At 46.0% G+C, this 22,422-nt stretch overlaps 1 protein-coding gene across 4 annotated transcripts in view; it reads right to left on the bottom strand.

Moving 5' to 3' along the window:
- The window catches only part of Atg7 (autophagy related 7), a gene marked incomplete at its 5' end in the record, with an annotated part of 217,478 nt that extends 196,645 nt beyond the window's left edge, over nucleotides 1-20,833 (bottom strand). For 2 of the 4 annotated variants that reach the window (NR_166516.1, NM_028835.5), the window contains one exon: nucleotides 20,810-20,833. Coding sequence is in view for 1 of the 4 variants with exons in the window: in NM_001379130.1 (NP_001366059.1) it covers nucleotides 11,409-11,437 (29 nt within the window). Of the gene's footprint in view, nucleotides 1-11,408; nucleotides 11,547-16,902; nucleotides 17,024-20,809 lie in introns of those variants that run through there. The other 2 variants (NM_001253718.2, NM_001379130.1) reach the window with 2 other exon arrangements.
- Between the last annotated feature and the right edge of the window lie 1,589 nt (nucleotides 20,834-22,422).

Here is a 22,422-nt window from a genome sequence, read left to right as displayed (position 1 = left end):
GGAGAAGTCAGATTATCCCTGATTGCAGATGGCAGGAGTCTGTTCTTAGGAAATCCTTACAACTCTGCCAAGACTCTTAGAATCTATAAACAAATCCAGCAAGGGAGCAGGGTACAAAATCAATGTTGAAAAATCATTAGCTTTTCTATGTGCCAGTAGTGAACTCACTGAGACTGAAAGAAAACAACCACTGTCACTGCTCACAACAAGATTATCCCAGGAATAAAGCCAACTGAAGAGGCGAAGACTCCAACAGTGAAACCTAGAACACTGCCATACAGTGAAGAGACTTCTCGTGTCTGAGTCAGGACAGTTAGTACTGCTTTCAAGTGACCACGCTACTGCAGCAAGGCTTACATTGGCCACAGTCCCCAATAAAAAAAGCAACATTCTTTATGAAGCTAGAGAAAAATCCTAAAGCACACACCTGGGTATGGGTGTGCCTGTAATATCAGCACAGGGAAGGAAGGTGCAGGAGGATTGAGAGGCCAAGCCCAGACATGGCTCAAACAAAATAAACCAAATTTATGTGGAAACACAAAAGACCCGGTAAAGTCAGAACAATCCTGTCAAAAGGAGCAATGTTGGGGTCACTGCGGTACCTAAATTCAAAATATACGATAGAAGCTGGGCGAGGTGCGTGCCTTTAACTCCAGCACCCAGGAAGTAGAAGCAGGCAGATCTCTGTGAGTAAAGGGCTAGCCTGGTCTACAGAGTTCTAGTCCAGTCACAGCTATACAATGATACCCTTTCTATTAATTTTTACATACACACACTCACAGTATAGTACAGAGTTATATGTAGTAGCAAAATTAGTGTGATGTATTGAGAAAATACATCATGTAGACCAGTGGAATAAAATACAGGAACCTGGAAATGAATGCATGCAGCTGCAGCCAAATGCTTCCTGAAAAAGGCACCATGTAACTACCATGTAACTGAGCCACACTGTTCCTTGGGCATGTACCACAGGCTCTATGACCTTATATACTGGAGACATAAGCAAGCTGCTTATCGCAGCACTGTACACATCAGTCAATCTCCGGAATCAGCAGATGAATGGAGAAAGAAAACTTCTACATAGCCACAATGGAGTGCTGGTGAGCCATAGAGAAGAAGGAAATCAGGGTGTTTGCATAAAAATCGATAGAACTAAGAGTCATCATTAAAGAAGACAGAGACAAATAGCACACGTTTCCGCTTATCTGCAGAAGCTGGAATTTCAATTCAAGAAAGAAGACTACAAAGGAAAGAGAAGAGGCGGTAAAAGAGGTACAATGAATACCAAAGCACAACACCCACTTGTATTGAGATGGCCCAGTACAGTCCATTACAAAGTGCAATATACCCTGATTGATAATTATACTTTGAAAAGGGGCCTGGCTGTGGTGGCACATGCCTTTAATCCCACCAAGGAGGACAGAGGAAGGAGGAGCCTTGGTTAGCCCTTAGAGAAGAGCAAGGACAAAGGACACCACAAGAGCTGCCTGTGGCCCCATGGCTGGGGCTAGGTTACTTTGCTGATGAAAGCCTTAGGGAGAACTACTTTCTACAGGCCACTTCATGTTCTGCCCACTTCAAAGTACACTTGGGCACAAGAGCCCCAGCGTGACTGGATGGAATAATCTCAACAGGCCTAGGAAGTTGAGAAAAATCAGTAGAACACAGCAGAAAGGATGAAAATAATGAATCCTTTTCCTATAGAACTGGTGAGCCTCACTGATTACAAAGACTAGCATCATACATTGGGCAATGCTTCACTCAGGGTCTCATTACATAGCCCAGGTTGTCCACAGACTTTTGATTCTCTTGCCTCAGCCTCAAGAGTGCTGGGATTATAGGTGTGCACCACCCTAATGAGAGATTCGGGAAAATGAGGTGTGTGAGGCTGCAGAGATGGCTCAGTGGTTAAAAGCACATATTGCTCTTCCAGGACTAGAGTTCTCAGCACCCACATGGCAGCTCACAACGGTCTGTAACTCCAGCTCTCCACAAGATCTGATGCCTTCTTCTGGTCCCACAAGGGCACTATGCTTGCATACAAACTAGCACACTGACACACAGAGAAAAATAAATCTTTTTTTAAAAATTGAGTTGCCTGGGTCCCATGTATCTTCCTATGCAGGGGACAAAAAACAAGGTTGGTGTCCAGGAGTCAGGAAGCCTGACCAGCAGCCCAGGTTATGCCGATGGATACCTGGTGCTACCGTGGGGCTGATGGCCATGGCTGCCATTCCCTGTATTCTTAAGAAATCTTTCCCCTCTTTGCTGGGACAACTCCCTTCTATCTCTTAGAGACCTTTATCAGGAGCAACACCCACCTCGTTGCCCTGGAACTCACAGGCTAGAATGGCTGACTAGTGAGCCCCAGGCCTCTTCTCGTCTTTGCGACCCAGCACTAAGCCCAGCATTTATTTTTACATTATTTTTTACTAGGCAGATGGGGTGTGAAAGTGTATCATGCCATGCACAAGGAGGTCAGAGGACAATTTGTGGGAATTGGTTCTTTCCTTCTACCTTGTAGGTTCTGGGACTGAATGAATGAGGTCGTTGGGCTTGGTGGCAAGCACCTTCCCACTGCTGAGCCACCTTGCTGGGTGGTGTCCAGTATTTTCACATGGGTTCTGGAGTGCAAACTCTGGTCTTCATGCCCTTTGCTAAGTGATCTTCCCAGATCCCTTTACAAAACCTCATAATTGGCCAATGGGAAGTGTTCTCCCTTGATGCTCATTCTTCCAAGCATTAAGCATCTTTCTATACACATCAAGCATACGCTATACATTGTATGCAGCCATCCAATGACAACTGCCATACCATCTACAGTAGGATCTGTGTGAAAAGACCTTTTCAGAATCTTTATTCTTTCCTCTCTTAAGCTAACCAACAACCTGTGTTTGGATACTCATTTGCTACTGATCTCCTTCCAATATAAGCTAAACACTTAATGTAAGGGGAGACAGGCCGAGGAGCCACAGCAGTGCAAAGGCCTGCACTCAGGCCTGCAGAATCAGATGTCCATAGCTCCCTCCCCAAGATCAGGCCCAACTCACTTTCCCCTGACTGTTCTCTGGTGACCTGCTGAGGTGGATCCCACAAATTTAAAAACAAACAAAAAAGCCTCTATAGCTTTAAGGGCTGGGAAGGTCACCATGAGTGACCACTTAGAATGTCGTTTACACCTCTGTAAAGCTAGGGAAGTACTAGGGAAAACAAACAAACCCCAAAGGCAATAAGAGGCATGCTAAAAGAGCATAAAAAGCACGTGGTTCAAACTTTTTATGGCTTATGCGGCTTTGAGAAAATCTGGTCAGAATAGAAGATCCTATTGACTTCACAGAGGGTGTGGCCGGGTTTCACTTTGTGACAGGAGGGTGGAACACCCACAGTAACCCAACAAAGGAATTTGCTATAAGCATCTAGGACAGGCTAGACTTCTGAGGAATCTAACAGCATGAAATCTAACCATGCATAAGATGGATGGGAAGAGCAGGGGACCTAGAGGAGGAACAAGTGCACCCAGGGGTGGAGTCAGTCTTGCCTCTCCCTGGCTCTCATTCCTCCTGAAGAGCTAGGCTCTGCAGCTCTGAGTAGAGCAGGAGAGACCTCAGCCTCTTGTCATCTTAGAAGCTGAACACACCTATACCTGGGCACTGTGATCAGACAAGGGCCTGATGCTGAGTGTGGGTCAAACCCAAGTCTCCCGATGGGACTGTGTTGCTTCTAGTGAAAGAAGACAGGCTTTGATGAGGGCTTGGCATGTAACAGAAAAGAATCCCAGCAGCCAAACCACAGCTAAGATGAAAGGAAATGACAGCATGGTTGGGCAACAACCTCCCAGGGCTTCATCTGCCACAGAGTCCTGGTGCTAATCTATCAACAGAGCCACACCCAGTGACTTACATGTGGGAGCACAGATGTCACAGCATGACACTTATCCAAAGCTTATGACCTAACTTACCAAGAGAAAGAAACTGGGGAGGTGAGATGGGAATAAGGAGCGGGGCGGGGAAGGCTAAGGCACAGGGGGTAGGAGGTAGGAGACAGGAAAAGGAGGCAGTAAGTGGAGGACAAGAGGTGGGGGATCGGGAGTCAAGGGAAAAGGGACAGGGAGTAGGAAGCAGGGGCCAGGGACTAGAGGTGGGGGCCTGGGCAGGAGGAGAACTGTAAGCAGGATGCAGAAGGATAAGGAGGAAGTTGAGGGTGGGGGTAGGTGGCAGGGGTGGTGAGCAGAAAGCAGGGGGCAGGAGGCTGGAGAGTAAGAAGTGGAAGGCCAGGGGTCAGGGGTCAGCTACTAACAGAGACACTGTATCATCTCTGAATCTTTCTAACTTGGTATTATGTATCTGTAACAGCAATACAGAAATAAGGAAATTGAGAGCAGGTTTCTTTCTGTCCAAACTGACTGTCTGTATGGACAGGCTTGAGGATGGTTTGGCAGGGCAGGAGTTACCCAGCACTGTCAGAGCTATCCCTGCTGATTACGTCAGCACCTCCTGGCCCTGTGCTCCACTGATAGGAGAAGAAAAAAAGGCTTTGGCAATTGTGTCAGATATGAGGAGAATTGTGTACATATTTTTAAAGATGGAAACTGTTGGGGCTGTTCTTGGTTGTCAACTTGAATTAACTAAAACCCAAGCAGCTGGGTAGGTACACCTGTGACTGATTTCTCTTAATTAAATCATTAAAATAGGAAGATCCACCCTAAATCTAGGCCACACCTTCGGTGGCTGCCTATATAGTGGACATGGAAGGAGGAAGCCCTTGCTCTCTGCCTGCTTGCCCTGGCTCTCACTGGCCAGTCTACTCTTCACTGGCCTTACAGCCTACTTCTTTGGGATTCCAGAGAATACTGAAGAAATATATACAATTGAAACATCATGGACTGAACTATTGAATTCTTAGACTTTCCATTGGTAGACAGCCATTGTTGGACTAGCTGGCCCATAGTCTAACCCACTGTCAATTGTACATATACGATAGATTCATCCTATCAGTTCTGATCCTCTAGAGCAGCGCGTCTCAACCTTCCTAATGCTGTGACACTTTAATACAGTTCCTCATGTAGTGATGACCCCCAACCATAAAATTAATTTTGTTGATTCTTCATAGCTGTAATTTTGCTACTGTTATGAATCATAATGTAAATATTTCTGGAGATAGAGGCTTGCCAAAGTGGTCACAACCCACAGGTTGAGAGAGAACTGTTCTAGAGAACCCTAACTAATATACTATATAAAGGATGTTGTAGAAATCTAATACAAATATTACCCCCAACAAAAGATTTTAAATACTGTTGATTTTAAAGACTGAAAAATTACTTAAAACTGAATCTAAGAGTTTTTTTTAGTTTTTATTTATACACATGTGTGTTTGCTGTGAGTATACAGTGTACAGGTGTTCAGGAAGCCAAGAGGAGGGCATCGCCTAGAACTGGGGTTATAGACAGCTATAAGGTACCACACCTGGGTTCTCTGCAAGAACATCTAGAGCTTGTAACCTCTGAACCATCTCTCCAGCCCTAAAAACTGGATCTTTTACCTGTCATGTTTTAATTTTCTTTCTTTCTTTTTTTTTTTTTTTTCAAGACAGGGTTTCTCTGTGTAGCCCTGGCTGTCCTGGAACTCACTCTGTAGACCAGGCTGGCCTCGAACTCAGAAATTCTCCTGTCCCTGCCTCCTAAGTGCTGGGATTAAAGGCGTGCGCCACCACACCCGGCCATGTTTTAATTTTTTAATGTTAAGGAATTAAATCTAATAAGTACTTTTTAAAATTAAAATTGTTTCATTCACCTTCCCTCAGCTGAGCACAGTACCTGGAGTACAGAAGACCCTTGACAAACTCTCACATGAAATCCACATTCTCGTCTCTACTCCAGGCCAATGTGCAGATGACGTACAGTAAGGCAAAGCCCATCAGAACCCAAAATGACTAATGTTGCCTGAGCTGTCCAGACAGGAAATGGGCGGCTCATGCCTTCCACTAGTGGAAGCATCTGAATGTCGCTTTGATGATCATTTGTCAAATGATGCTGTGCCTGCCACATCAGGGCTAGCAAGCTTTCCCTGGAAGTGGCTACAAAGTAAATATTTTAGAAACTGCAAGCCACAAATAGTTTGCCTATATTAATCTCCCTTTTTTCAACCTTGTAAAGGTATAAGCCAGAGGCTAGAGAAAGGGCTCAGTGGGTGGGGACACGTGGTTGAGCTGAGATCTCTAGATTCCACCTAAGAACCTGAGTGTGAGCACTGGGGAGCAGACAGGTGGACACTGGAAGTTCACTGGCAGGACAGTCATCAAAACTGGTAAACTACAGCTTCACTGGAGACCCCATTTCAAGGAGAGGAGGTAGAGGGTGATAGAGCGGGACAATCAATGTCCTCCTCTGGCCTCTGAAAGTGAAAAAAAAATCTGTTTTTAAAAAATTATTATTATGCTTTGTTTTTATGCTTTAGAGAGACTGAAATTTTTGCCATAATATTTTACATGGCATCAGAAAGGACCAAGGCCTGCCAAAGGCCAAGCAGTTTCCAAGGTTGGAATCAAAGGCCACAATCGATTGATCTAGGATGTGACCTTGTAATATAGTACATACTGGGCAGAGGGGCATGTCAGGATCCTGTGAACTTTCTATGAAGACCAAGCTGTCCCCTGAACTCACACCCCTACCTTAATCTTCTGAGTGCTTGGGAGTGTAGGCATGTGCCACCATGCCCTGCTCTCTGTAAACGCATTTTTATGATCAGGTAAATACAGTCTACGCAGAACACTCAGCCAGCTCTCAGCATTAGATGAAGCACGTTTAAAATTTATTGAGACTTGGTGACACCTTGAAAGACTGAGTCAGCAGGACTCCAGTGCCATACCTCACCGCCACACTTGCACATCCTGGGGATTTCCTTCACCCCTTTTGCTTCCTGCCACTGCCTTTTAAGTCCTTCACTCTCAGCACCTGACCCCGTCTCACTGCATCTCTGACTTGATGCTCTTCTTGAAGCAAAAGGTAAATGGCCTACTGTGCCCTAATGCCTACTTTCAGCTGCCCCACTGATGCTCTCCCTGCCAAAGGATTGCTCATTCTTTCTCCCAACTCTTGCTTACTGAGGCAAGTGAGAGTAGAGGATAGTTTAGTAACATGGACTCCACTTGGTAAAGGGTATACATACCCCTCCTCCTGCTTCTAAGAATGCACCTGGGAGCCTGAGACATTTGCCTGCCTATACTATGCACTCATAAACACACCTCTCTCAACAATGGGTCTGGCAACCTGCTAGCAACCTAGGACCCCCGCATGCATCAACCTACACATACTCACTACTCCTCTGCCAACAAATTGGTTTCTCCTTCCCTTGACAACGGTCAAATTCAGACAGATTCCAGTTCATTGTGCTCTCTTTGTGTCCAGATATAAGAACCAGTTTTAGTACAGAAAGGCAAAACTGCATCCTCCAAGGAATTTCTAGGCCATCTTACACCTGTGCCTAACTGAAAGTACATATTCTACTGGCAGTGACATGTGCAGCAGGTTATCTGACCTAACCCATCATCACAGAGAACCATCTGAACCACAAAGCCCCTTAGCAGCAGCCTCCCCTTCCTCAGACCCCAGGCAGAGTATCTCCACTCATGTGACTCTTCCTACTTCGCTCTTGCCGCACACTCGGACCTGTTCTGTTACTTTGCTGTGATTAAAGTTTCCTCACTACCTTGTCACCTGCATGAGCTCTATTTTACTCATGATTAAGAGGCCAAGAACCTGGAGACACTCAGCCCATAGTGTCACAGGTGGCACTGCGCTGCTGCCGCTAAGCCTCCTGTGCATCTGGTTCCATGTTCACCTCTTTGCTTGCCCATCTGTCTCCATCCATTCACTTGCAAACTCCCAATGTAAAGATCATGGTTCATGCCAAACACCTCCCATATTGCTAATCCCTTGCAAAATGGCTCTCAGTGAGACAAGAGGGCTGGTGAGAAGTTTTGATGGATAAAGCCACTTGCCACCAAACCTGACAACCTGAGCTGGATTCCTAGGACACACACACACACACACACACACACACACACACACACAGTGGAAGGAAAGAATTAACCCTGCAACTGTTCTCACCTCTACGTGAGTGCCATGGCATGAAAGTATACTCGCACGAACCAGCATGCACACACACACACACACACACACACACACACACACACATTAATAAACAAACAAGAATGTAAAAACAAATGTCACTGGGATGAATTCTAGATTCCTTTCTGGGAATCTCCCTTGAGAGACATAGGAGCAAGCGTCTCTATGTCTGGGAAGACAGACTGTTGATTCTAGAAGCTTATTACCATGGACAGTGGCGACAAGCCTAAAGAACACATAGGACGGGGAGCTGCTAACTGATGTAAGGGCTCTGACCTACTGTCCTTCCTTGAGGACTAGGATCTCAGTGTTCACAAGTCAACTTAACTTGCTCCATACTACACACAGAAGCAAAAGAGAGGATGTGCTTGTGAAAGTGCTCCCGAAAAAAGGAAGTTCAGGGGGTCTCCCTTGAGCCTCACCATAGCTATCCAAAAAAAAAAAAAGAAAAGAAAAGAAAAGAAAAGGAAAACCATAAGAAGAAAGAAAGTGACTATGGGGACAAAACCTGGTCATTAAGAAGACACCACCTTGAGCTGGGGTATGGCCCAGTGGTGTGGCCTGCACTTGGCACATTCAAAGCTCTGGGTTCCAGTCCCAGCACGTTAAAAGAAAAATGCTGTTGATGATGTCAAAGTTAATGCCAGCAGACAGTCTGTGCTATCTGTCAAGTGCATGAGAACAACATGGATGCCCTGGGCAGGTGTAAACATCAAATAAACCCAAACTGAAAAGCATTCTGCAAAATGGATGACCAGGACAAGCTGACAACCGCCAAGGTGTCATAGTCCCACTGAAGCTCTGCTGCAAACTGAGGGAGTGGGAAGACACAACTGGAAAGGGTGGGAACCAGGCTCAGCTTCACTAAGGGGCTGCCTGGGTAAAACCACGTGGAAAGCTGAGGGGGCTGAGATGCCAGTTCTGGTTGGGCGACTGAGGAGGAGGACTGCTGTGAGTTTGAGGTCAGCTTGAGCTACACAGTAAATTCAGGGCTATATGATGAGAGCATGCATCAAAAAAAAAAAAAACAAAACAAAAACAAAAACCCACATACACAAACACACACACACACACACACACACACACACACACACCTCCCTGAATGGAGTTTCTAGGAAAGGGATAAACGGGCTCTTCTAGCAACATTTCTGCTGGAAAGACTAATTTTACCACCTGGACACATAGCTTTACTCTAGAGCAGGCAAGCCCCATCAACCTTTGTAAAGACACAGTCATGATCAGTGTGTGTGTGTGTGTGTGTGTGTGTGCAATCTGAATATAAATGAAGAAAGCCTCCAATGTCAAGACAAAGCCACCTACCAAGAACCCCAGGGTTCGCATCTCCACCTGGGTTAGCAGGTGATGACTTACTTCCTTTTAATGCAGAAGAACCTGCTTCAAATAAGAACTGTCTTCCATGACCTAGCACTTCCATGATCTAGCACTTCCATGACCTAGTACTTCCATGACCTAGCACTTCCATAACCTAGCATTTCCATGACCTAGTACTTCCATGACCTAGCACTTCCATGACCTAGCATTTCCATGACCTAGTACTTCCATGACCTAGCACTTCCATGACCTAGCACTTCCATGACCTAGTACTTTTGCACTGCTCTTCTGGAATTTTTTACGAAACAGGCTGAAGAAGAAGGCATGGGCTTTGATGTTCATAAAATGATTAGAAGATGTGTTTGCTGGGGTGTGGTAAGGTTGCTTAGCAGTTACCTGTCAGCATGGGTCTAATTGGATTGGACACAGCAAATTGCAGACCAGTAGTAGATTGTCAGAAACAAAGGAGGCACACTGGTAGAAAATTAGCAGCTAGAGAAGCAAAAAGCCCTCTGCAAAGAAAGTGGAGCTGGAGAGGGGAGCAGAGAAATACACCAGTCTACCCCCCTCCGGGCCCCACTGTAGCCTCACAGTCCCTTCTCTGTGTGTTTTGGGCTTTTTGTTTGATTGCTTTGAGAGAGTTTGGAAGTTTTTAGAGGTTCAGAGAAAAAATGCCAGAAGCAGAGTTGGCAGGATGAAGTGAAAAATTCGGCCTGAAGCCCCCTAGGAGCCAGGTTCCGGGTCCACTTGCTACTAGCTGAGAAACCTAGATTTTCCCATCTGTAATGTGTGAGCCGATGTCACAAGCCAGGATGCCTCTGGAAAAGGAAGGGGGGTGGGAATGTTTGCCCCAGAGCCTGGCATCCAGGAGGCAGAGGCAGAGCTGCAATCCATTTTCCAGTCCCTCTTTGTGCTAGCCTACAGCATTCCACAAATATGGCTCTAACTCTGGCTAAAAAGTGCCTTGCCTGCCTTCAGGGCCTAGAGCTTTAGCTGGGAGAGGGACCAGAAGCGGAGATAGGAGAATTTCTAGATGCTTCCCCACCAGCTATCAAGGTACACACAGTGGAAAACCAACAAAGACTGTCTCAAACAAGGTGGAAGGCAAGAGCGGACACCTGAGGTTAAGGTTTTTATCTGATCTCCATACCCGTACCTTTATTCACACACAAAGTGCAGACATATTTCTTTAAAAGTTTCAGGGCTGGCACAAACTCTGTGATCTACAGTGGTATACTGCTTGCAAGATATGCTAGGGCAATAGTAGCACAAAGCTTATGGAAGTAATTAACCAATAACTGATTTAAGGCTCACTTCACCAGATGGAACCCATACCTGAAACTAGAGAACCAGAGACTAGATAGCCCAGGGACCTAGGGTAAAACCAAATCATCTTGGTCTAAAAAAATAAAAACAAGCAAACACAGCACTTGGGAGGCAGAGGCAGGCAGATTTCTGAGTTCAAGGCCAGCCTGGTCTACAGAGTGAGTTCCAGGATAGCTGGGCTACACAGAGAAACTCTGTCTCGAAAAAAACAAAAAACCAAACCAAACCAACTAACCAAACAAACAAACAAAAAACCAACAAGCAAACAAACAGACCTAAAACCTACAGGCAGGAACACAGTACAGCCTCGTGCGCTGTAGGATGGATGAGAGGGAGGACAGTTTCACAGGCTGAGGACTCGAGTTCCCTTCCCAACTATCTTTCAAATTCTGAGACTTTTCTACATGTGTACACAAGATGTACTAACAGCGAGAAAATGCAAATAGTTGCTGTATAAGAGGCATACAAAACAGATAGCAATGGGTCTGGGGGTTTAATGTGGCCATGAAGTCCTTGCTTAGCAAGTACAGGGCCCTGGGTTCAGTACCAATATGGGAACGATGAGCTAATACAATCAAAACATGTTAAAGACATACAGGTTTCCTACCTTTCAGCAAACACTTACCTGATCTCTTGCCCCCACCCACCCTGCATGCCTATTTCAGGGTTTGGTAGGCAGCAATAGGCCCACCTTCAGAGCTAACTGTCAGGGAATCCATGCTGGCAACAGCAGCGCAGCTTGGAATTGAGCCAAGCGCAGTCTGCAGAGTGTGGCAAAGGTCTGCACTGGTGTGGTGGGAGGAAGGAGGAGGCGTGTCTAAATGCATTAACTAGGCCAGACTGTTTCCCATGACCCTTCAGCCAAGCTTTTACAAACTGGAAGAGCACTCTCAACAGGGGCCTAGGGCAGGCTGAGTGGAATAACTTTTTTCTTCTGAGCCTTACACTACAAAATGTTGAACATAGCTGGTTCCCTCTCAATTAAAAGAAAAAGGGAAAGAGACATCCTGTGGTTATCATTACAAAGTAAAACAGTAAAATAAAACAGCCCACACACTTCTAAATCCCGAGAATAGGGCAGGTGGCAGGCAAATACTAGATCAGGAAGCTACACTGGGACTGAGTGAGCGCCTCAGTGGGTAACAGCACTTAATGAGCAATCATGAACATCTGAGTTTGCATCCCCACCTCCTATGTAAAAAACCAGCAACAGCAATGCATGCCTGCACCTCGGATGCTGTGGAGGGACTGGAGCTTGCTGGCTGCCATTCTAGCTCCAAGTTCAGTGAAAGGTCCTGGTACAAAGGAATAAGGAGAAGAATGGCAGGCAAGACACTGATTGTCTGCCTCTGACCTCCATGCATGCACTTGCATGTGTATACCCGTACACAAACACACAGGCACACACACACTTACACACTATGATAGAGCAAAAGGAGAAGGGTAAACTGGGGAGTGCAGCACAAACCTGCAACCCCAGCTCTGGGGACAGTGAGGCAAGAGGATCATGAGTTTGAGGCCAGCCTATACTAGAGTAAGATGCTATTTCAAAATTAAAGAAAAAAGAAAGGAAGCTGTTTTGCTTCCACACCAATTCCAGATCCTCCAGTGGCTCCTGCACAGCATGGAACATTCCTGCCCGACATTCACCCAGGTATCTCCTTTCCCCGTGCACATCTCAGCCTCGCCATTCTTTCTACAGACACTGCACCTTCCAAAAGCACTTCTGCACCTCATCTTCACCGTACAGTCAGTAATTTATGAATATTATTTTTTGAGACAGTCTCACTATATAGCTTAGGCAGGCTTCAACTTCCTCCCACCTTGGCCTTGTGAGCACTGGAATTCCAGGGGAGGGCCAGCATACTACCATGGCCATCATTTTATACATGATGAATATCTGTCTTTCCTGGAAGCAAAGTTCAAAAAGAACTGTGCTGATTTCCATGTTCCCACCACTGCTTACCGAGCATCTGCCTGAGTCCCGAACCACTCACAGTGCTGATGACAAGGTCTAGGAATGAATGGCCAGCAGGGTATGTTCAGGCGAACAGGAATGAGCCTGGCCAGGATGAAGGAGAGGCGTGAGGACAGAGCAGCTAAAACCTTTGGTCACCGGAGTAGGCAGAGCTATATGCACGCTGCAGGGCCTGATAGGAAAGGGACTTCCATTCCAGCAGGGCTCTGTACTCCAGAAAGGGAGTGTACAGTGGCAAGGCTAGACTGCTAAGGTGGGCCAAGCAGCAGGAGGCAGGGTGGGGATGCATGCGGACAAGGCAAGGAGGGAAGGCAGTGAGGAGGACAGCAGGTACAACTCGTCAAGAGTCACTCAGGAAGGAGACTCTGCAAGGGAGGGAACACCCAAGAGAGACGTGAGAATCTACGTCAAGGACTGAGGAAAAAGATGATGGCAAATTAAAGGATGCAGAAAGAACAGCAGGTTTACAGGAACAGTAACAAGCTTCCATCTTGACTCAGAGATCCAGGGTGGCATTGCAGGAGGGTCCCCAAGACACACAACAGGGGTCACAGGTCTGTTAGCATAAAGTTGTATGTGAGAAGGTCAAAGAATTGTGGGTACAGCCTTGAAGAAAACTAGTACTCAGAGTAGAAGGGAGAGAGGCCATGGATGTAATCAAGAGGAAAATGGTCAGGCTGGTAAGCACAGGATAACGCCAGCAATGAACATACACCAGCAATGCATATATACCAGGTAATGTTAAGAAGTCTGGAGATGAAGCAGGAAAACTGGGGACCTCTGGCAGAATGCTGTCAGCTGCTTGGGGATGCAGTGTGGTGGGTGCTGGGTACAGAAAGCATGGCAACCAGTGAAGGTGGGAGGAAGCAGAGCGCTCCACACTGCTCTCACCAACACCGTGGCTGGAAGGGTAGGCAATGGCTAGAGGCTGTGCTTCTTTTTCCACCAGAAGAGAGAAACCGAGGCTACTGAGGGGGGACTGGATAGTGAAAGACCAAAGAAAATGGACAGACAATGCAGTCAGGTCTCAGGGAAAGAAGACTGGATCTGTGGTGGCCTGAATAGAAATGGCCCCGATAGGTTAGGAAGTATAGCTTTGTTGGATGAAGTGAATCACTAGGGGTGGGCTTTGAGGTCTCAGAAGAGTCCTAGAGGCTCACTGTCTCTTCCTGCTGCCCGTGGATGGAGATGTAAAACTCTCAGCTTCTTCTCCAACACTCTGTCTCCCTACACGCTGCCATGCTTCCCACCATGACAACAATGGATTAAGCCTCTGGAACTGTAAGCCAGCCCCAATTAAACGTTTTCCTTTATAAGAGTTGCCTTGGTCAGCCATGGTATCTCTTCACAGCAATAAAAGCCTAAGACAGGATTTCACAGAGGAATCAGCCTCATAGTCCATGATTTCTTCCTGGCTTTCCTGAGTCCCTCTTCCTCCTGTCCATCCTCCTTTTCAAACAAATACTCGGTATGTAGCCTAGCCTGACCCCCAACTGTCATAATCCTTCTGCCTGTCTCTAGTGGTGGTCTTACAAATGAGCATTAGCCACCAAGCCCCTGCTAACATACTATCTTTCCCCAGATTAGAAATTAAGTGCAAAGTGATGGACAAGGCTTAAAAAGAGTGGGTGAGAAGCAACAGAGAAAGAAGAGTCTTGGCTGATGGGTGTAACATGGTGAAGCAAGAGGCAGGGAGGGCGGCTGAGGACTGTGGGGGAGGACTCAGGAAATGGTCAAGAGCATCCCATAGCCATGTAGGTCATCCAGACTTTGCTGGAGACACAGAGTGCGATTGTAGGAAGAACATCATGTGTCTACTAGGTCACTGGTGGGCCTTTAGGAAACGCCAAGGCATGTGCGCCCCTTCCCCACATGGCTGGATCCCCTGAAAGAGACTTCCTTTCCACATATGCCCCAACCTAATGAACACATGCCAGTTCAAAGGGCAGGGCCTAAGTAAAGAAGGTGGGAACACCTGGAATTCTGGGGTTCTGTCTCATCTCACCCAGGACTACACAGTGAGCCTTCAGACTCTGGGAGAGGGAGGGGAAATCAGGACGAGGAAGAGGAAGGCATCAGTGGGTTTCACTTCCCTGGGTAAAGATGGAAAACGAGGCCAACTGACTCTAAGTCTAACCTCAGAGAAGGCAGATATAACCAGAGCCCTTAAGCAAAAAACTTAGCCCCCAACATGAGTCTTGTCGTCTTCCTCTTCTGAGCCAGGCCAGCAAAACCTACCTCCTTTCTCAAAAATCTACTGCCTTCTCTGGTAGCCAGTGATTCTGACCAGCTGTTGTCCTCTGTCACCTGGATTACTGCCACAGAATCCTGACAAGTCCTCAGGTTGACCTGCCTTGTGCAGTGACTTAGAGATGACAGCATACACCCTCCTTGCTCAAACTTCCTCAGCTCTCCACTTCCTACTCCAGCGCTTTCAAAGTAAAAGTCCATGATTCAGCAGGTAAAAGTGCTTGCCCGCAAGCCTGACCACCTTTGCTTGATTCCCCAGGAGTTAGGAAGGACAGAAGTGACTCCAGCAGGTTTTTCCCCTGAGCACTACGCTGCACCCTACCCCACAATGACATTGTAAAGGTCTCCAAACTTCCCAGCCAGCAGTCCATACAGGCAAGGCTAAGTGGGCAATGTTTACCTCATCTTCCTCTCACCCTTTGGTCATACTAGGGACAGAGCCTGGTGATGTAGCTTTGCCTCTGGCATCCTTGGCCCTAATCTTAAAACACATCCAATAATTGGCCTTTTTATTTGCTTTATATATTTGCTTTATTTTAGTTGACTCACAACTAAAACCAAGTTAAAGCAGCCACTTAAGCAGTTGGTCAGTCTCAAACTCTATACTTCTTAGTGAACGAGGTTCACTTAAGAGTGGTTGTTCTGGCCGGGCGGTGGTGGCACACGCCTTTAATCCCAGCACTTGGAAGGCAGGCAGATAGCCTGGTCTACAAAGTGAGTTCTAGAATTGCCAGGGCTACACAGAAAAACCCTGTCTCTAAAAAAAAAAAAAAAAAGTGTGTTTTTCTGAAGCTCCAGTTTCAATTGGGGTTTTACACTGTCACTATTATACACACACACACACACAGACACACACAGACACACACAGACACACACACACACATACATGGTGCAGAAGAAAGGACTATGATAGTGCCGGGCAGTGGTGGCGCATGCCTTTAATTCCAGCAATTCCAGCACTTGGGAGGCAGAGGCAGGCGGATTTCTGAGTTCAAGGCCAGCCTGATCTACAGAGTGAGTTCCAGGACAGCCAGGGCTACACAGAGAAACCCTGCCTTGAAAAAGCAAACCAACCAAACAAGAAAAAAGAACTATGATAGAAACTAGAAAAAAAATAGCGTTCTACCTTATTTGCTTTCTGAGACAAGGTCTTCTTACAGGGACCAGGTTGGTCTGGAATGAGCAATCCTCAGGCCTCAGCCTTCTGAGGAGAGGCATACACCAAGTCCAACTGGGAAATGTCAACATTAAAAAAAACACACAATTTTTCTATACACTCTATATTTTTTATCACATTTTAATCCTGTAGGAAGAGCATGCCAGAGTATGCATGTGGGGATCAGAAGGCATGTTCTCATCTTCCATGTGGGTCCTGTGGGTCAAACTCAGGTCATTAGACTTGGCAGCAAGCACCTCTCACCACTGAGCCTTCTTGTAGACACAGTACATTCTTTTATTAATTTACCCAAATCTGCTATAAAGATGGAACTCAGGGCTTCATGTATGATGTGCACCAGACCTCTCCTCCATATTCTATAGAGGACCCTGAAGCCCAGGAAGTAACTTTTAGAAGAGTGGCATGCAGCCTCTGTGCTTAAAATGGCACTGCCTACGGGGCATGCATAATGTGGCTCCTGCTTCTCAGACACCTTTTAGCCTGCAACCCTACCATGGCTCTGCTTCCCTTCAGGCCGTGCAGTGTCACCCAGGGCCTCGTTCTTATCACCTGCAAACCCTCTTTATCCGGAGTACCCTGGGCACTGTTCCAAGTGGGTCCACACTTTTGACACCAGAACAGTGTGCGGTCACCTATAAAGTTCATGCTGTCTGTGTAATCTAATGTTTTAAATAAATCTGCAGTTTTGTGGTGGGTTGCACACACTGGACATACCTGCTAGATCCAGGATAAAGTGCCAGCGTGGCTGTGTATCCCCAGCCTGATTTGCCTGCAACCAAAGTCCTCCTCCCTCAAATCTCTGCAAGTTTCTTGCCAGATTGTCACAAGTCAGCTCCTGGAGGGAAAGGATACATACATCCCTCATCTTTGCATTCCCAGATGTTGGGGCCCTGTAAGGCACTAAGCAGATCCATGCTTATTTTCTTTAATGCGATACTGGCAGGCTGGAGAGATGGCTCAGCAGTTAAGAGCACTGACTGTTCTGAAGGTTCTGAGTTCAAATCCCAGCAACCACATGGTGGCTCACAACCATCCATAATGAGATCTGATGCCCTCTTCTGGTGCGTCTGAAGACAGTTATATCATAGTGTACTTAGATATAATGAGAGAGGGAGAGAGGGAGAGAGAGAGAGAGAGAGAGAGAGAGAGAGAGAGAGAGAGAGAGAGAGAGAGAGAGAGAGAGAGAGAGAGAGACACGCTAAGGACAGAAAAGGATTCCCCTGAATTCCCTGCCCACAAAAGCATTTCTCTGTGTAACTCAGGCTGTCCTGTAACTCTGTAGACCAAACTGGCCTTGAACTTAGAGATCTACTTGCCTCTGCCAGAATGCTGGGACTAAAGGTATGTGCCACTATATTGGCCTTCAGAAAATGAACCTTGATCCTGTGGTTTTGTAATAAAGTCCTATCCTCTACTCTTTAAAAGGTTCCAAAAATCACACAGAAGTTGGCCACATAAATCTGAAGACAGATGTTCCAGGCAGATGAGGGCAGAGCTCTATGCAAGACAACTGTAAGCAGTGTAAGAAAACTGGGGGACAAAGCTGGGGTGAAGATAGCTTTCATTGTTTGGGTTTGGCTCAAATACTATGTCCTCAGAGTTTATTCTTGTTCAACACATTCTCAAATAGTATCCTCAAATCCAAACAGAAACCAAATGGCTCCTGGTTGCTCTCCATCCTGTTACCTGGAATTTTATACAACCACCCAGGACTTGAAGCACCTCCCACTCCTTAGAAGTATTCTGTCACTAATTCATTCATTTCTGGAGACTGGGCTTCATGTAGCCCAAGCTGGCCTTGACCAAGGCATGCAGCTGAAGATGGCTTTGTTCCTTGTCCATTTTCATGTGGTTGTGTTGTCCATGTATGTATATGCGTGTTTGCATTATGGGAGGGCACATGTGCACAGGGGTGCACATATGTGCACATTCTTGTGGAGGCCCAGGTTGAAGTTGGGAGTCATCCTCCATCACATTCCACCTTGTTCCATTGAAGCAGTCTCTCAATCAGACCCAGGACTCATCAATATTCCATATCATTAGTCTAGCTAGCCAGCTTGCTCTGCACAGCCAGCCTCTACCCTCCAAGGCTGAAATTACAGACAGGTCATCAAGCCCACCTGGTACTTATGAGGATTCTGGGTCGCTGATCCTTGTGTTTGCATGGCATGGGTAAGCCACTGAAACATTGCTCCAGGCCTCAACTTTTTTATTTGTTTAGACAAAGCCCCACTGTGAAGATCAGGATGGTCTCCAGTTCCTAAGGTACTGAGATGAAACGATTGTACAATTATGCCTATCAGAAGATTGATCTCTTGGTTTTTAAAGACAAGGTCTCTCTGAATAGCACTGGCTACCCCTGTAATTTATTCTGTAGATGAGGCTGGCCTTGAACTCGGAGATCCACCAGAGTGCTGGGATTAAAGGTGTGCACCACCACACCTAGCATGTGGAACTCTTAATCCTTCTTTCTCTGCTTTCTCTGCCTCAGCCTCTCAAGTGCTGAGATTAAGATAATCACTACCAGCCGGGTGTGGTGGTGCACGCCTTTAATCCCAGCACTCCGGAGGCAGAGGCAGGCGGATTTCTGAATTCGAGGCCAACCTGGTCTACAGAGTGAGTTCTAGGACAGCCAGGGCTACACAGAAAACCCTGTCTTGAAAAACAAAAACAAAAAAAAAAAAAAAAAAAAAGATAATCACTACCACCTCATTTAAAGTGTACAATTCACTGACACTTAACTTACAAATAAAGCCTGGTACATAATAGGCATTCGCATGTGTCTTTTATTTGGTATTCAAGTATGCCATTTACTTGGTATATCTATGCATATTTGTTAAACATATATACCAGACACTGCTTTGTATGTTAGGATTTAATAATATAAAAGTCTTGTATCACAGTAGAACTGACTATAAAGAACTAAGTGCATTTAGCTACAGAGGAGAGAGGAAGGCAGTCTAGCAGTTTTCAAAGATACACATGGGGCAACTAAAAGCAAGTATGACTCTAATTGGGCAATGGGCTGTGACTGCAAGCCACAGTCCTTAACTCCTCACATGACTTTTTTGAGTAAGAACTGGGTGGAGGCAAGCTGGAAGCAACAGGAAGTCATGAGCTTTCACAAACCAAGGCCAAAAAAAAAAAATAAATAAAATAAAATAAAATAAAAAATAAACAAATAAACAGTCTATGGGAAAGGAAAAGCCCGAGGCAGAGCCCTCAAGTCTACAAGGCAGACAGGTCTGTTTACCAGTTACATGGGTTTTAAAAAAAGAAAGACAAAGTCAAACCAACATAAAAAGCCACCAAATTAGCACGTTTGAAAGGGAAAGCACATTTGTGACCAGGATTTATAAATAGGATGCCTGATATGGGAGTGAAGCTCTGAGGTGATGATAGAGTATTTGCTGTCAATATGACTCCAAAGTCTCTTTTTTTTTCCCCAGGAACCACTTTCCATTTGTTTACCCCTGTTTCCCCCCTGTATAAGCTATAAGGCACACACACACACACACACACACACACACACACACACACACACACCGTCTTGTAATTTATCCATTAGAAATAGGAAACCCTGGATGTAAAAAAAAAAAAAAAATCAATAAATAGTCCATGATATTATGATGCCCAGCATGCAGGAACACATCAGAAAAACAGGCGTAGTGGTACACACCTGTAATCCCAGGACTCAAGGAGGTGGAAGTAGAAATATAAAAACTCAAAGGCCGGCCTCTGCTTCACTGAGTGTTCAAAGACAGCATGGGGTGCATGGCATTCAGTCTTAAAAAAATAAATTAATTTATACTGGAAAGCTGACTCGACTCAGTGCTTACAAAGACCTGGGTAGGGTTTCCAGCACCCATATCAGGCACAGCTTGCCTGGAGCTCCACTTCTGCTGGGGTCCGCCATGTCTTGTCTCTGGAGGCATGAGACCACACACGCATACACGCACTCAAAGTTACAAATAATTTTAAAGAATTAAATAAAATTGCAGACGCAGGTTGATTCGGTCTCATCTCAAATTCAATTTGGCATGTGCTGGTAATTGAACCCAGGACCCTGGAACGCTGAAGAACCGCTCTGGGACTTAACTACATCCCACACCCGTTTTCCAGTTTGCAAAAGGGTTTGTGTCCGATTGCCTAGGCTGGTTCTAAATAGCAGTTCTCTTGGCTCAGGTTCCCTGCGGCTGGGGTCACCTCTCTCCGCGACCATGCCTGGCTCAGAAACTTTCTGACAAGTGCATTTGCCTCACCAGGCTGATTTCCTATAAAGTACTAATTTGTAATCTCTGGGTCCTTTAAGGGGATGCAGAACCTCTAGTAGAAAAGATTTAATTATGTCCTCCTCATAAGTAACAAGATCAAGTCCCTTCACAGTCCGGGGACACAAGCTTACTCCGTGGCCGGTCCACACACGCCAAAGGCAGCACTTCACAGAATGAGCAACCAGAGGCGCCTCCCGACCCGGAGATCGCAACACTCTCTGCCGGAGTACGAGGGGACCGAGTATAGACAGGTGAAGAATATTCCAGACCAGCCCAAAACTGGCTTCAGCTTTCCTAAGTGAACCCCGCCAGCCCCGGCAGCTGCTCCGCAACCACGGCTTACTTACCGCCGCTCAACTTCCGGCAACCACAGCCCCAGCCGCGCCGCGCGGCCCAATGACGTAATAACCCAGCCCACACAAACGCGGAAGCGCGGCGCGCATGCGCACTACAACAACAACGACAAAAAGGGTCCCCACAACCGCAATAACGGGGCGAAACTAAGGCTAACCTGTAAGCCTTTTGGGGCTTGTAAGGAAGATTACATTTTCCTGCGAGTGACTCTACAGTACTACGGAATTATTATCAAATTCCCAGGGTAGTACTAGAGTACAGGTGTTGAAACAAGGTTTATTTTTATTTTTTGCATTTTTAATTTTTTAAAAAGGTTATGTCCTCCTCATATTTACACTACATAGCCATGGCTGTTCTGGACCTGTATACATATACATCAGTCTAGTCTCGAACTAACAGAGATTGCTTACCTTTGCTTTGCCCCAGTGCTGGGATTAAAAGCTTGCCCAACCAAATATAACTCTGGAAAACCAAATAGAATCTAAAATATCCACCAAGCTACTGCAGCCAGCAACTTCAGTGACTATAAAATCACTTCTTAAGAACCTAATATGGGCCAGACGGTGTGGGATATGTCTTAAATTCCAGCATTTGGGCTGGGCGTGGTGGCACAAGATTTTAATCCCAGCCCTCAGGAGGCAGAGGCAGGCAGATTTCTGAGTTCAAGGCCAGCCTGGTCTACAAAGTGAGTTCCAGGACAGCCAGAGTTATACAGAGAAACCCTGTCTCGAAAAACAAAACAAAACAAAACAAAACAAAAAATCCAGCATTTGGGAGGCAGAGGTAGGTGGATCTGTGAGTAGTGAGTTCTGGGACAGCCAGGGCTACACTATCTCAAACAAAACAAACAAACAAATAAAACGAACAAAAAACTTACTACTGGGAAAACATTTTTTTTTTTGACAGGATAATGAACATAATGAAATGCTCTAGCCTGGGGAGTCTTGCACATGAGTGACTTCCTTAGCGACAAGAGTGTACTTGACTTGATTTAGTTCTATAGTCCAGGATGATCAGAGCTCAAGGCAAGCATCCTGATACCGCATCACCATTGCTGAGATGGCAGTCCACGGACACCTTTCCTGGCACACAGTGCCTTTGGAGTGCCTCTAGGGATTCATCATAATATCTTGGACTATTTATTGATTTTTTTTTACATTAAGGGTTTCCTATTTCTAATGGATAAATTACAAGGTGGTGTGTGTGTGTGTGTGTGTGTGTGTGTGTGTGTGTGTGTGTGTGTGCCTTATAGCTTATACGGGGGGGGGGGCAGAGTAAACAAATGGAAAGTGGTTCCTGGAAAAAAGAAAGAGAGACAGACAGAGAGAGAGAGAGACAGACACTTTGGAGTCAGAGTGACAGGAAATAATCTTAGACTCTGAAAAATAAGAAAAAAAACCCCACAAAATGAGCGTTAGGAAGAAGGCATGAAGTTGGGGAACAAGGAATAACTACTGGAATGGAAGACCACCCTGAACTACAGGTGGGTAAATGTCTCCAGGACCACAACTGGCTACCAATCACAGCTGATCAACAATTTTGCACCCAAGTCATCATCTTGCCCCAAACATCACAGAGAGCAAGATGGAAGGTGTGAATTCCTGCT

This window comes from Mus musculus, chromosome 6 (assembly GCF_000001635.26).
Source record: "Mus musculus strain C57BL/6J chromosome 6, GRCm38.p6 C57BL/6J".
Classification (NCBI taxonomy): Eukaryota; Metazoa; Chordata; class Mammalia; order Rodentia; family Muridae; genus Mus; species Mus musculus.
Note: the sequence above shows the minus strand (reverse complement) of the source record. Positions and strands in the feature narration are given on the sequence as shown.